The sequence below is a fragment of the Anomalospiza imberbis genome, chromosome 5 (genome assembly GCF_031753505.1).
Source record: "Anomalospiza imberbis isolate Cuckoo-Finch-1a 21T00152 chromosome 5, ASM3175350v1, whole genome shotgun sequence".
Lineage (NCBI taxonomy): Eukaryota > Metazoa > Chordata > Aves > Passeriformes > Viduidae > Anomalospiza > Anomalospiza imberbis.
In genome coordinates this window covers 46,880,779-46,896,506 of record NC_089685.1, presented here as the reverse complement: position 1 = coordinate 46,896,506, position 15,728 = coordinate 46,880,779, and the positions used below count along the sequence as shown (strand labels likewise).

General features: G+C 45.3%; 1 protein-coding gene across 25 annotated transcripts in view; it reads left to right on the top strand.

The window, feature by feature from the left end:
- Positions 1–14,732: 14,732 nt before the first annotated feature.
- C2CD5 (C2 calcium dependent domain containing 5) overlaps positions 14,733–15,728 on the top strand; it is a 56,374-nt gene continuing 55,378 nt past the window's right edge. For all 25 annotated transcript variants that reach the window (XM_068190500.1, XM_068190498.1, XM_068190496.1 and 22 more), the window contains exon 1: positions 14,733–14,908. In XM_068190500.1, coding sequence (XP_068046601.1) covers positions 14,819–14,908 — 90 coding nt within the window. In that variant the 5' untranslated portion in view covers positions 14,733–14,818. The remainder of the gene's footprint in view (positions 14,909–15,728) is intronic.

Sequence of the window (15,728 nt, the reverse complement as noted above, 5' to 3'; positions counted from 1 at the left end):
AGTGAACACTGAGCTCCCTGCTTACCTCTACAAGTGTTTCTTTCCCACTGTCTTTGGGAACAGGAAGCTCCAAGTGGTAAAATCCCACAAGTACACAAAAGCAGGAGTACTGAAGTTAGAAGGGTAGATTAACTGATGCTGTCATCTGATGAATTAATTGCCCAGATTTATGTTATATAAAAACCTGCAATGCTGTTCATAGACCTTCAGTGGTGGACAATGGGAATAAGTGAGATAGCAGCTCTGGGACAATCACTTCTAATTCAATAAATCTTTGTTTTCCTTTGCTTTGCTAAGCTGCATAAAGTCATTGGTTCAAGGTCAATTTCTGTGTGCTTCGTAAAGTGTCCCCAAACCAGCTCTGACATAGCCTCAATCAGATCTTTCTTACAAGGCAGCACCACAGTGTGATGAAGGAAGTAGAACAAACTCAATTATCTGAACCTTCAGAATCTACTTTAAAAACAAAACAAAAAAAAAAGCAAAAACAAAAACAAAACAACAACAACAAAAAACCCAAACAAAACAAACAAAAAAAAACCACCAAATCACCTTTAAAATCCCCTTGATGAATTTCAAGTCACAGCTTATTGGTAGTTCACTTTGTGCCAGTCAGGGATTTACATTTCCTCCACTAAGAAGGAAAACCTTTCTACCACAAAAGTTGATGCCAAAACCTAAACCTCTGGCCAAAGCTATTTTCCCTACAACAACATCTCCCTTGCTTACTCTTTTACAAAGCAAACTCCTTAACTGCTTCCAGAAATATTCTGGGCATCTGCTCCTCTCTGGTGTATTTTAATTTACCCTTTTTATCTTTGTGGTGTTTTGCAGCATTCTTTCCTCAAATGTTCACATATGATCCTCATAATTCACTGGAGGTTTTAATTAAAAAAATTAAGAAAAAAAAAAGAAAAAAAATGAGGCTTTTCTTGGATATAAAAGATCACAAATAAGAAGTTTTATCTGGTCAAAAGAGCATTAAAAATCTGAATTTTGTATGGGAACAACCACAGAGTAGAACACAAATACAAGAACAAAGCACTTCTGATGCAGTTGCTGAAACCATAATCAAGATCAGAAAAAGGTTAGAAAATGAAATGTAATTTTAGTACAGGGTTTGGGGTTTTGAGTACTGTTTTGGGAAACACAACCTTAGTGGGACTGGGGGGATGGTAGAAAAGCTGCATGATAGAGAACCTTAGGCTTGAAGTTCAAGAAGCAGCTGAAATAGGCACAGAAGCAGCCATGGCTCTTGTCTGTGACCCTCTTCTACAAAAGCCCAAAGGCAACCCCAGTTTTACATGAGGAAAAGATGCTCCATGTGAACACAGGGTGAGTGAAAGCAGTACAGGCATTTAAAAATAAGATAAGCTTTTTCCATAGGTATAGTCTAGTGGAAAACTTTTCCAAAAACTAATGATTACTTCTATGACCTTTATCAGCAAAACAGGGAATTCATGCAATAAAAATTATGTCAAAGGAATTTAGAATAAATTTTAAAAAGGCTTTTTTTTTTTTTTTTAGCTGAAATAGGTATATAGAAAATAGTGCTTTGGGCTCTTCAGGTAAATTTTGTGGCTGAATAATTTTAGAGCTGATGGTAATACATGAAGTTATTGCACATACCAAGTTAAGGATAATTAAGATAAGGGTGACTAAATGTCATTCTCATATAGTATAAATTAAATTGTCAAAGTTAGGAGGCAATTTTTTCTTCCAAACTTTTTTGTTGCACACTGTATATTTTTAGGGAGTATCAAAATATGTTTACCTGTTTTTGGAAGCCTGTGCTTCTTGGATACAGCTGGTCATAGAAGAGTGGGTCACTGATATCACCTGGCATTAGATTACTTTTAGTGTCTGTGGTGCAAAGCCACCGGGTCTGCAAACACACCTCCGCAGGAATTTGCAGTGAGAACCATATATTGCATTGTGGATATATTCAAAAGAATGCTAAAATATTCATGTAGCCATCCTCAGTATGTTTTAAATTTCCTGGTTTGGCGTTGTGTAAGCATTGGAACCTTTTCCTACATTGAGTATTCAGAACAAGTGCTGCTGAGCATTGGCGTGGAGATCTGAGGAAAACAGTGTCCTGCCACCAGGCCTTTCTGCTGCCTTAATGAGCTCCCAGCCCTGCAGGGGCTGCTGAGGCAATCCAGGGCCCCAGAGGGAGAATTCTCTGTGGTTCTCCTACACAAGCATGGCTGGGCATCAGCTGGTACTGCTTGTGTAGAACACACACAGATCAGGTTGTAGTTGCTGTTCCTGTGTTTCTATAATTGCACTATGAATGGGCATGGCTCTGGTTTTATGAACTTGTCTATTTCACTAATGTGATACACTTGTCAAACAGGCACAGGGAATTCCAGGATGTATTGGGAAAGGTAGTCACAGCAGGGACAACCTGCAAATCCAGAGCTGCACAGGGTAAAGAAGTAGGAGGACTGTAGCACAAACACTGTTGAGACCTCACATGAAAGACCAAATCCAATTCAGGCCTCATACATTAAAAAACAAACCAGAAAAACAAAACAAGTATGGAAAAAGGAGAATAGCATACTAAAGTCAATGGAGACTCCCATCCTCCTGTAAGGCAAGCCTGTAGCTTGGCTAGTTCCACCCAGTACCAGAAGAGCTGTGTGGACAGAACCATTCATCATAATGCACAGATCTGTCCTGAAGGCAAAATGTACATTTGGGCTATAAAACAACATTAGTGTGCAAAAAATAAATCAGGCATAAACTGATACTGGTGTTCTAGCTGGAAATTTCTAATTGTGCACAGAGGTCCTTAAACAGACTTCAAATATGAACAATGGGGACAAGAAATGTCTCAATTAAAAAACAACAACAACAACAAACCACCACAAGCACACACACACACACACACACACACACACAAAACCCCAAAAACAAAACAAAAAAACCAAAACCCCAATCAAACAACAAACATAATTAAATCACAAGAATCCTAATCACTCTGTCCTCTTTGAGACTGAATCAAAAATAGCAGGCTTCTTCATGCTGGGTAGTGTAATATCAGGAAGGAATACCAGATGTTCCCAGGAATGCTAGAGCTGTACTTCAAATTCAGCATCCCAATATTTTCAGTTGTTGCAATTTGGAATGAAGAGAGTTATGCAGAGAAGCATAACCCAGCATGCAACCAACCCACCCCCAGCTAAGAGTTTTGATACTTCTGTGCATCTGACCATATGGTTATAACAGAATTGTTCTTTTTCCAGATTACTTTTTAGCTGCACCAATTTCAACCACCTGATTTTGCTCATCACAATTTAGATACTGCCTGTTAACAAAGCTGTGAGTGAGGATTGCATTTTACTACATAACATAGTCGTTTTCAGTGGCTGTGTAAAAAAAGCCTGTCTACCACCACAAACAGAAAATGAAACTGACACATATCTGGTTTATGAGGGGAAGGTTCCCCTTCCTCTGGGAGCCACTCAGTATCGCAGAGAGATTTGAAATACAACTTCTCTAACAGCCTGCTCTGATAACACAGCCTCAGCTAGAGGCTGGGAAAGATCAGAGCTGCAAAACCTGCATCTGAAAGACTCAGCTGTTACTTCTCTGCTGCAAGCAGATAATAAAAAGTGTCCATGGAAACCATTTTTATGCTGCTTATCTAACAATCCCTGAGCAAAAAACCTTGGAAGATGTGGATTACAAAGGACAGGCAAATATCTAAAATGGCAGGGGGAGTCAGCATCCTTTCCACACTTCTCTCCTGGATCCCCACCTTGGTAGCATCACTCCCAAAGATATTGTGCCTCTCAGCTCTCTCCCCTGCTTCCATCAGTCTAAGGCAGCAGGCTGAGGATTCCTGGCTCAGAGGAGTCCCAGAGACCATGGCAGTGAAACAGATGGTGTGTGTGCATGTCAAACACTTTGCAGCGTGTCCTTCTCAGGGATGACAAGGCAGACACTTCTAGCAGAGCTTCCCCAGGCCTTAGCTCAGCTCTTGGACTGTCACTAGTCTGACTACACCAACTACCAGCCCCACATCAGTGGCAACACATAAATTCAAACCTGTCTGCAGTATAACTCATCTATTGGGACAGTTCACATGTTGCTTTATCTCAGAGAAGCTAAAAACCAAAACCAAGCCCTGCATGCATGTGTTTGTTAAGCAAGATTGTACATGGCAGGTATTCAAGAAAAATGTTTCAAATGTTATCTGAGACAGTTTGTGCTTTTTTAAACTTGAACTTCAGTGCTATCAAGCTGTTTCCCCACACAGGCAAACAAAAACGAGGTTAAAATAATATTAGATCTGTCTTAATTTCAAAACAATCCTCCAAAATTAAGTGAATGCTGACAGTAATTCATCTACTGATTTGAGGTACTGAAACTTAACACAGTGCTTTGAGATAATCTCTGGCATAAATGGAAAATCACTGGAAAGGAAAGCCACAGATAGAATAGAAAACTCCACATACTAGCAGTTAGTTTGTTGGATTTAGAATTAGGCCTCCACAGATCACAGCTATGCTTTGTAACAAATTCTTGGAATGGCTGTCCTTTGCAAACTGGTTATATACATTTCTTCACTGGAGGGTTCAGCACTCACAGCAATAAGATCAGGAAGCCCAATAGGTTTTCATGAAAAGTCATCTGTGAAATATCTCAAGACTAGGAGTGTAAAATTATGACACAAATGTAGTGAGCGTGTTCAAAAATGAGGATGGATGTACTGGAATATTTTTATTCCTCCTTGCCTTTTTCAGACTGCTAAAATTAGCAAAGGATGGTCTGTTCTTAGTCCTGATATTAATAACAGCAAGATAGTGAGATCTTTCTTACTCAAGAGCCTAAATTGTAGGATTACAATACAGCTCTTGCAGAATGGCTGTCATATACTTGTGTACATTAAAACTCTCATGTAGCTACTGTAGAGAGGGATTTTTTGTTACTTCTTAAAATACAGTAGTGTGTCTCCTTATTTTGGTTTAATATTAGTTTAATTTTAATTTTGGTAGAATTTTCCCAGCTGCTAGGTGCTTTGGTGCTAGGAAGATGCACAGTCATTTTGCAGAATTCTGTATAATTAAGCAATTTATTTAGCAAGGATTTCTCAAGTCATGCTGTTCATAATAATCTTGGCTAAGAAGATCAAAGCAGCATCTCCGTCAGCTGCTATCAAGAAATAATTCCAAGGTGATGATCATAATTCTCCCATACATAAAAGCAGAGAAAGGCAGCACAGGCCTGACGAATGAGAATTTTTGTGCTTTGAAGGCAGTCTGAAGACACTGACCTTGCATTTCAAAAGCCCCATAAATTTCTGTTAACAGGGTCAAATGCAGCATTGAAGACAGCTCTGCCTGGTATGAATTAAGACAGTACTCAAAGAACAAGCACCAATGATAGGTTTCTCCTCTAGCCAGCTTGTACTGGACAGGAGTTTTTACTTGAGAATTAGGATGGTAAATAGAGTTTGTTCAAATGGCTAATAATGAAGAAAGTGATCTGGATAATTCCTGTTGGATAATAAGGAATGATCAGTACAAAGACCATCTGTTTTCTTTCCTCTGTACATAATTCAGTTATATGAATCCACAGAGATATATAAATTAAGAGTTTTTAAAAGATTTGTGGGGTTATCCTGCAGTTTTTGAACTTTTCTGCTTTGTCTGGAAATGGATATTCCCTTCTGACCTCAGGTGGGAATGCATTCAGGAATAAAGATAGGTCTAAAGTGATTATTTGCTTTGTTAGAATTATTCTCCTTGTTCCATTTACCCATCAGCCATGGATAAGAAGACTCGGAATTCAGATCCTGAGCCTCTTTGGTCTCCTTGGGCTTGGCACAACACAAACCCCTCTGTATCGTGTTTTGACAACAAACAGGTATCACTGTGTAGACCCAAGCTTGAATTCCACTTTTGTAAGAAGGTGGATGTAAGGCATTGCATGCTTCTAAAACCAAAACTCAGCAGTTTGCTTTGTTAATGAGTTTTATTTTTTATATATTTAATACTTGAACATTTAGTAACTCACATCACCATGTCCATTTCAAATGGAACACATGAAGCAAAAGCATCACATGGTTATTAAGAGCTGCACTCAATCCATGTTTTAGAATATAAAGATTTATTGCTTTGATTATAATCCAATTTAATGTCTTTAATGCACCAGAGAATAACTTGCATATCTTGTGAAGTATCTTGATGACTATTGTAAGGACAGTTTATGCAGTTCCTACAGTTAAAATTATCTCCTTGGCAGCATAGCGTGACCTGTGGAGCAGCACTTTTGTGCTTTTCCTGCCTGTGCCACAGTTGTTGATGAGACAGGGACAATAGCTTTAATAAGCATCACAATACCTCAAAATTGCAGGATCATCACCTTTGATCCTGATAGCAATTTCAATATATAAATACAGACATTCATCAATATGTCCATGGTTTGGTGTGGGACCTGAAAAATTTATTACATTTAGGGAGGAAAAAGGAAAATATCAACATAACATAACAAAACACAATGAAACGTAATGTAACATAACCAGCAAATATAACTTTTTAATAACTGTGGGAGTGTAATACATATTCCTGACATAATTAAATATCTCATTTGTCTCGACTCTTAAAAGGAAAGAAAGCAGATATTCTGAAAGTGTCACTGAAGGACTATTTATTTTTTAAGGCTATAAATACTGCTGCTGACAACTGCATTTAATTAAATTATTTACTAGGTGTTGACTAATTAACTAGAACACTGTACATGGGAAGGACTCTGAGTAGCTATTATTATTCCAGTGCTTGTAACTCAATATCTTTGCTTGAGCACGTGCACATGGTTCTGATTCAGTCTCTGTGAACTGATATCCCAGTTATGCCATTGCTACTCATAAAAAGCATCAAGTTATATGCAATCTTATTTCCCTCACAGAACTGTGAGAAAGAGAAATTATATCAAATTACTGCCTGAGAACATGGCATCAGATCCAGTTGCTTGATTCCCCCTGTAGGCAATTGCATTCATTCCTGTGTTAGTGAATATTTATTTTATCCAACTTCTTTCAAGTCTAGATGGAAATTGAGACCTTCAGACAGCAATAGTATAATGAAACAGAATTATAATTATTATGATTTGAATGGCCGTCTGTTTTTACAAACTGCTTGATATGGACCAAACCCCAAACGGCTGAGGTCCACAGAAGACTGACAGGAGTAGACTGCTGGAAAGGTGTCACATTCAGAAGAATACAAAGTGTTGAGATCTCATTTCCAAAGGAAATAATTTAATTTGATATACAGGAAACAAGTGTACATAAAAAACCCCAGAAATATAATTTTAGGACTATGACATATGGGTTTTATTTTTACCCTCTTGAATGTAAGCCTTGAGAATAATTCTTGGCTTCTTTTTTTCCTTAAAGGACAACTAGGTTTTATTCAATTCACTAGATCTTCATGGAAATATTACTTTGAATATTATTGGAATTAGAGTTCATTGGATAAGCTTTTTTCATACGTTTTATGGGATATTTAAAAGACACATAGATGTGGTACTGGGTAATTTAGTAGTAGAATTGGCAGTGTTAGGGTAATGGTAATTGAGAGTCAAGATGAAGTACATTTTTTGAGTTTGAATTGGTCCTGCTCAGGCTTTCATCCTTCCCTTGCCACACTCTTGTATTAGAGATTCTTGTGGTAGCAGGATTTTGTTCCAGTGGATGGTAACAGACATTAATATTGCTCTAACCTTGTTTTTAAACAGTCTTACTGCAGAGAGCTCCTCCAGTGTAAACGATAAGCCACAGTAATGAAGCCTTGTTCATAATAAACCCCATGTCCTCATCGCAGGGAGGCATTTTCACCTTACTGGTTTTATTGAGGGAGGATTTCACTCCATCTTTTAATCTAATGACAGGGATTGATTGGGGTTGCAATGTCAGTCAGATACTCACAGGTAGTTATAAAAACAGAAGTGACTGGGATTTTGCCCTTATCCCAGGATTCGCCCACCCAAATCCTTGCAGTGGACAGATAGCACAGCACATACAGAGCAGAAGGAAGTTTGGGTTTTTTTCCTGGGATGCAGAGGTTCTTTACTAAGGATCCATGACTCTGGATACAGAACCTCCATGAGCATTATTAAAATTATTTTTGGATTGGTGTCCATCAGAATTAAGCTGGATTGATTTGAAACATGTGGTTAGTTTTACAGAGAAATACAGGGATTTTTCCAGAAACCAAAATGTGACACTGCAATTTCCTGTGCTGATGGTAGCTGAAAGATTCCTTCTTCAAAGACTACTTATGACAGTAACTGCAGTAGAAACAGAGCCAGTATCTTCTGTGGACCAGAGGTAAAAAGCATTTTTTTCTGTGTTTCAACAAACTAAAACCCCTCCAAAAAGTTTTTCATTCGTTTCTGTTTAAATCAATTCAAGGAAATACAATCCAAAAGCACTTTTCCCTGTGGAGAAGAGACAGCCCACCACATCCCAGGTCCTGCTGGGATAATAACCTGAGGAAAACCTAGACCACCACCTTCTAATCTGCATCTTGAAGGGTGGTAAACCAATATAACTGAAACCTGCCCTGATGGGATGGGTCAGCAGACTGAAGTTACAAGGAAAACCTTATCTCTGAAGTATCAATTTCCAAACTAAGGATTCAACATGCATATCTATCACAAACTCTCTCTCTTACTTGAAATTGAAAAAGAAGGGGCACATGGATCATTAACTTTAAGTGGCAAAATCACCCGCAAAAAAAAATCTCCTATTTTTCTGACACTCACAGTTCCACACAAGGTGCCTTTAATGTTGTAATTAGCAATATTCTTGGTTGTTTAGTTGAGTTACAGTGCCATTCTCTACATAACAATACCTGCTCAAGTAAGACAATGCTGTTTTTTCTTCTTTCAATAGTAGTTGAAACAGGACTTCTATTGTCATGACTTACTAAAACATCACTTCTAAGCAGAAGGGAAAAACCTCAGCAAGAAACAATCTAGATACTGAAATACAAAATCAGATATCACATCTCATTTTTTCCTTATTATGGAAAAACACCTTTTAGTATTTTCTGTGGAGCTCTGGCGTACATATTACTGAACATGTACATACTACAGCTTTAGTTTCCAGTATATCCATTATGTTCGCCTAAAACCAATGGGAATTTAATGCTATTTTGAAAGCCTCAAGTAATTTATAAATTCCAGGGGTCTGAGTATACTTTCAGCAGAGTCCCTGCTACCTTTCACAAGTCCCTGCTGGCCCTAGAGAACTGGAATGCCATTGGGAGGAAATGTGGGAAGTAACATGCTAATTTATGGAAAGACAGGTCTCATTCTGCCAGTATATAAAATCCTCAGCCCCAAGGTAGGTCCAATACACCAAGCACATTTCTCACTGCATTAAATCATATCTAATTCATCTTTCCAAGTGCCTGAAAACCAGAATGGAACTGGCTCTCCAAAACATGCATTTTCTGATTTCTAGTCCTTCAACTAATAGAATCTTCCATTGAAAAAGCTGGATCCTCAGAAATCTTTTGAGAAAGAAATATGCATTGCATTAATCCCTGTATTTCATAATCCCAGAGAACGGGAGATGTTCACTAGGCGACATTTTTGAAGCTAGTTAGCAAAAGCAGCAAATAAACACAAGTTTTGTCAGAAATAAAGAACACATGACGAAGTTTACTTTAATGTTGTTTTTACTTGTTTGAAGTCCACAATTTATTTTACATTCCCTCTTTCTTGGGCTCTACAACAGTGCACCAGAAATGAAAAAATGCCCAACAATGCTGTACCTAACATAGACAACAGGGAATGTTTGGGGTTTTCTGTAGTCCCATCTGTTGGTAGTTTTTTACTGTAACAGGGAAGTTAAGAATGGTTGAGTTCACAAGCAGTGTAGTGGATCAGTGGCCCCAGTTTTGGGGTGAAGCAGTGCTATGGACCCACCATCCACACCACAGACAGTTCTGGTGGATTATTTAATCCTGGTTTAATTTGCTGCCATGGCCCTAATGTCCTGAAACACCCACACAGTGTATTTGATATACTGCTGCATTACACTTTTCAGTTCGTATGCTGTATAACTGCCTGATTATGTGAGCCAAAACAACATTTAAGCAGGTGAGATCAGGAGATTCCACTCAAAAAGTTCATTTCCATTCTAAACTAAACCCTTAACATTAGTAGCTTGTCTTCTGCTCCCGGTTTCCTTCCTGGGTCTTTGCTCTTCACAGCTGTCCTGATATCGGGGTTTAGGACTTTTCCTTGTTTCTTTCTCTCATGGAAATTTGTTCCATCCGTCGCTAAGAAACCACAACGATCGACAGTTCAGAGAGACAAAGGAAGTTGCCACGGGAGGGGTGCGGCTGGCTGTGAACTTAGCTGGGGGTTTCTCCTGGAGGGGCGGACAGACTGCGGCATTCGGGCTGGGTGCAGCTCCGGGCTGGGATTCGGGCTGGGTGCAGCTCCCGGGCTGGGATTCGGGCTGGGCGCGGCTCCGGCTCTCCCCCTCTCTCGGCATTCCCGGGGAAGCGGGCTGTGGCCCCTGCCAGGCTCCTGCTGCCTTCCCCTCCCGCGAGTGGAGCTGTGCTTGCGGGAGCGGCTGTTGCCCTGGAACCTGATTTACACCTACCTCACTAAGGAAGGACCCTCCACCATCTGCTCGGGTGCCTCAAGGAGAACCCCGGGACCCCGGGCCCTCTCCCCCTCCAGGGAGCCTCTCCCGGCCGTGGTCGGGAGCCGGGTGCCGCTGCCCAGCCCCGCCGTTTCTTTCCCACGTCTCCGGGTTTTGCTACACCGTACCCACGCACCCCAGCCCGCCGGGACACCCGCTGCTCCTGCCACAGCTGCCCAGTTTCTGCTGCCTCCTGCCTTCTGCCCCGGTGAGCCCGGCCCGCCGTTCCGGCCGCGCTCCGAGGGTCCCGCCGCGGCCATCCCCGCCGTGCAGCCCGTCCGTCCATCCCCGCCGTGCAGCCCGTCCGTCCATCCCTGTAGTGCAGCCCGTCCGTCCATCCCCGCCGTGCAGCCCGTCCGTCCATCCCTGCAGTGCAGCCCGTCCGTCAATCCCCGCCGTCGGCCCGTCCATCCCCCCTGCAGCCCGTCCGTCCATCCCCGCGGGCCGGAGCCGCGGCTGAGCCGGCGGCACAGCGCCCCCTGGCGGCACGGGGGAGCGGCGCAGCCGAGCCCGCAGCGCCCCTGGCGGCTGCGGCCGGAGCTGCAGGCGGGCCGGGCCGGGCCGGGCCGGGTCCGTGCCCGTTCCGCCGGGGCGGTGTGGTTACCGGTACTCTGCACACACCGGCAAAAAACTGTCGGTCCTCTCCGCAGGGCTTTGCCTGAAAGCCCCCTAATTTAAAGTTATAATGATTCGGAGGGAAGGTGGTCACGTTCTCCATTCCAAGGGAGGTTCCTGCCTTCCTTGGCAGACACCTGTCTCTAAAACCAACATACCTGCCTTAGGAGTAGTCTCAGAATCACAGAATCATTTTTAGGTTGAAAAATACCGCCAAGATTAACTCAAACCTTTGACCCATCTCCACCTTGTCAACTAGACTAGAGTGCTGAGTGCCACATGGATCACTTCTTGAACACCTGCAGGGATGGGGACTCCATCACTTCCCTGGGCAGCCCATTCCAGCGCTTGACAATCCTTTCCATGAAGAAATTCTTGATGCCCAACCTGAACCTCCCTGGGCACAGTTTGAGGCCGTTTCCCCTTGTCCTGTCCCTGTTCCCTGGAGCACAGCCCAACCCCAGCTGGCTGTCCCTCCTGCCAGGGAGCTGTGCAGAGCCACAGGGTTCCTCTGAGCCTCCTTTTCCCCAGGTTAAACACCCCCAGCTCCCTCAGCTGCTCCTCATCGGACTTGTGCTCCAGACCCTTCCCAAGCTGTCTCCTTCTCTGGACACACTCCAGCCCCACAACGTCTTCCTTGTGCTGAGGGGCCCAGAACTGTGTGCTGGGTTTGTGGTGAAGCCTCACCATTGCCAGGCACAGGGGGACAATCCCTGCTCTGGTCCCGCTAGCCACACTGGTGCTGATCCAGGTCGGGATGCCACTGGCCTCTTGCCCACGTGGGCACAGCTGGCTCATGTTCAGCTGCTGTCAGCTGTCGGAACCCAGGACATCCCTCTGGCTGCCCTGGCTGTCTCGAGACCCTGGCAGGGGGCTCGGAGACCTTGGCATGAAGTCAAAAAACACCTGTGGCTTCAATTTTAGCCCATGGAAAAAGCTGCCAACTTTGTATGAGGGATTACAAGCCACAAGGGTTTGAGTAGTGTAGTAGTTGAATTAACACAGGGTGAAAAAGTAGATTTTTTGGGGCTTTTTAGAATGGGATTCAGGGGGACAAGATGGAGGGATTTGGGTGTGTCCTTTCTTCTCCTTCTTCTTGTCCTCCATGTCTTGCTGTGATGGTGACACTTTTGGTTTAAAGTAGAGACACGCATAAATGATAGATATTGGCACATTATTGTAAACATAGTACACGTAGTTTTTAGTATAAAATGTAAACGCTGCCCAAGAGGGCAGATAGAATGGCATGGCCAACCTACTAGACAGAGATCAGCAGGTCAGAGAAAGAATGTTATAGACAAGAGAAAATAAACAACCTTGAGAAGCCGACCCTGCACATTCTGACTCCTTCTTTGTCTGCACGGGCTGGGAGAACAAGGACTTTTACAATCTTGGGGGCATCCCAACACCCAGACCCCAAGAGTCAGCCAGCACCGCCAGGTCCCTCCCTGCTGTCTCATTACAGTATTCCATTTAGACATGGAGGGATGAGTTAAAAACAAGCATTTAGCCTGTTTACAATTTACTTGGATGTGGTGAATATTAGCAACAGTATGAGTTGTTTCAGGGGTAATTTCCAAACTAGCCTAAGAGACAAAGTGCTGTGTTGGTGGGACCAACTGCAGGCAGCCCGAGGAGAGCCAGCCAAAGATCCTCTAGACCTTAATTCCCTACACCACACACTGCTACATTTCAGTCATGTTGTTTGGTGTATCGCACTCCAGCCCATAACATTATTTAGTCTTTTTGTAAGATTAGAAAGAAGGGAAAATAATCCCAGACAGATCTACTATTTGGCTCAACACCTGACGAGTGCTTAACCAAAACACAAGGGTTCTTTTATGTTCCTGCTCCTGAGCAGACCGGCAGCACAACCCGTACCCCACAGGATCTCCTGCAGCCCGGTTCCATATCCCCACCTGCAGGACCACACTGACCCACTCCTGGCCTTGCTCCTTTGCTTTTTGCCAAGCGTCCACAGTGCCAGTGCCCAAACAAAGAGCTTTTTCAGGCATCAGAAAGTTATAACCTGGCTGCAGGAACCGTATCAAATCCTATTTCTGATAACTAAACTCCATTTAATCTATCCATAATCCTTCAAATACTGTAAATATTTGTCTTTCGATTAAGAAAACAAAACAAACCCACGGGGAGGGGGGGTCGGGGTGCTGTTTTTAAAGCCTTTACAGGACACTCCCAAACGAGTGTGTGGGGATGCACGCGTGCTCCCGGCTCCCTTTTCACTGGTATTCATGGGAGCAACTCCTTCCTGGGGAAGGCAGAGCATCCCGAGGGCGCACCGGCTGGTTTCTCGGGAAGGCAGAGCATCCCGAGGGCGCACCGGCTGGTTTCTCGGGAAGGCAGAGTAGCCGGAGGCTGCTGCAGCGGGCACAAGGCGGGGCGCGGGATGCTGAGTACGGGGTGCGGGATGCAGGGTGAAGGATGCAGGATGCGGGATGCGGTCCCATCCCGTCCGGTCCCACCGCAGCCGGCCCGCGGTCCGTCCCGCCATCGATGGCTCGGCGCTCGGGCAGCGCCCCGCCGCGGGGCCCATCGAGCAGTCGGAGCGCGGCTGTGGCCGGCGGCGCCCCGAGGCCGCGGGCACCATCTTGGAGCCGGGCAGGGCGGTACCGCCGCTTCAGTAGGCCAGGTTTAGGGTCCGCACCGGGCGAGGGACAGCCCCGAATACCAGCACGGGGTGGGGGGATCTGCTCGAGAGCGGTTCTGAGGGGAAGGACGTGGGAGTCCTGGTGGGTGACAAGTTGGCCACGACACGGCAGCGTGTCCTGGTAGCCGGGAGCACCGGTGGTGTCCTGGGCGCTCCGGGAAGTGCGGCCGGCAGGTCAGGGGCCATCCTGCCCCTCTGCTCGGCCCCGCTGAGGGCACAGCTGGAGGGCTCCGTGCAGTCCTGGGCTCCACAGAGCAGCAGGGACGGAGAGCTGCTGGACAGGGGCACGGAAATGGTGAGGGCTCTGGAGCATCTCTGTCATGAGGAGGGACTGCGGGAGCTGGGCCTGTTTTTTCCGGAGAAGACTGAGGGGGGATCCCATTAATGCATATAAATATCTCAAATGGGTGCCAGGAGGACGGTGCCAGACTTATCAGTGGTGCCCAGCGACAGAACAAGGAGCGATGGTCACGAAGTGGAGCACAAGGAGTTCAATCTCAGCATGAGGAAGCACTTCCTTACACTGAAGGTGGCAGAGCCCTGGAACCGCTGCCCGGGGAGGGTGCGGAGTCTCCCTCTCTGCAGGAAGTCCAAACCCCCAGAACACGTTTCCGTGCCACCCGCTCTGTGTGACCGTGCCCTGGCAGGGGGTTTGCACTGGGCAGTCTCCCGAGTTCCCCTCCAGCCCCGACAATTCCTGGCTCCGGGGCTCCGCTCCCGCTCCCGCCGGCCGGGGCGGCGCGGCCGCGGCACCGCACGCATGCGCAGGCGGCGCGCCCGCCGCTCCATGGCACAGGCGCGGTCGCGCTGTCGCTGCAGCCGCGGGAGGAGGAGGAGGAGGGGGGCGCGGGAGGAAGAAGATGCCGGGAAGGCTGAAGGTCAAGATCGTGGCGGGGCGCCATTTGCCCGTGATGGACCGCGCCAGCGACCTGACCGACGCTTTCGTGGAGGTGTGTGGCGGGGGGAGCGGGCCGGGCCCGCGCGGCGGAGGCACCTGCCGGGCCCGTCCGGCGCTTGGGAAGCGGCGGCGGGGCGAGCGGGGAGCGCCCGGGCTGCGCTGGGGCGGGCGTGCTGGGACAGCGGCGGGAGCCGCTTCGGGAAAAGGGTGCTCGCACATCGGAACGGGCTGCCCCGGAGGCGGTGCAGCCGCCGTCCCCGGAGGTGTTTCACACTCGGTGCCGTGGTGTGCTTGGGGTGGCCGTGGTCGGTAACAGGCTCGATGATCGCAGAGGTCATTTCCAGCCTCACTGATTCACTGATAGACAGACGTGTTGCAAGGAGGATGGCGGTATAATAAAATCATCTTTAAATCAGTAGTGTTGTCGAATATGTGAGTGGTTGTACAGGCTTTACTTATAAGGCCAATATTCATCTTTCCTTTTAAAACGTTTGAAATACTACAATATTTTCAAAGGGGGCTTTTAGTCAACAAATACTTAATATTATTTGCGTGTTTAGATCACTTTATTGCACCCAGAGGGTCTAGCTTCAACCTTCTTTTCAGTCACGTAGTTTGCAGGCAATATGTAGGGTCTTTCTCAGGAAGGGATTGTAAAATAAGTTGAAGTGCAAAATAAGTGGTATTATTTAAGGCCCAGGTTGGATGGGGCTCTGAGCAACGTGATCCAATGGGTGACATCCCTGCCCATGGCAGGGGGTTTGAATGAGATGGACTTTAGGGTCCCTTCCAATACAAGCCTTTTTATGATTTCTGTTACAACATCCTTATGTTTTTTGATTCATTTTTTCCAATACGAATGACTTAGAACA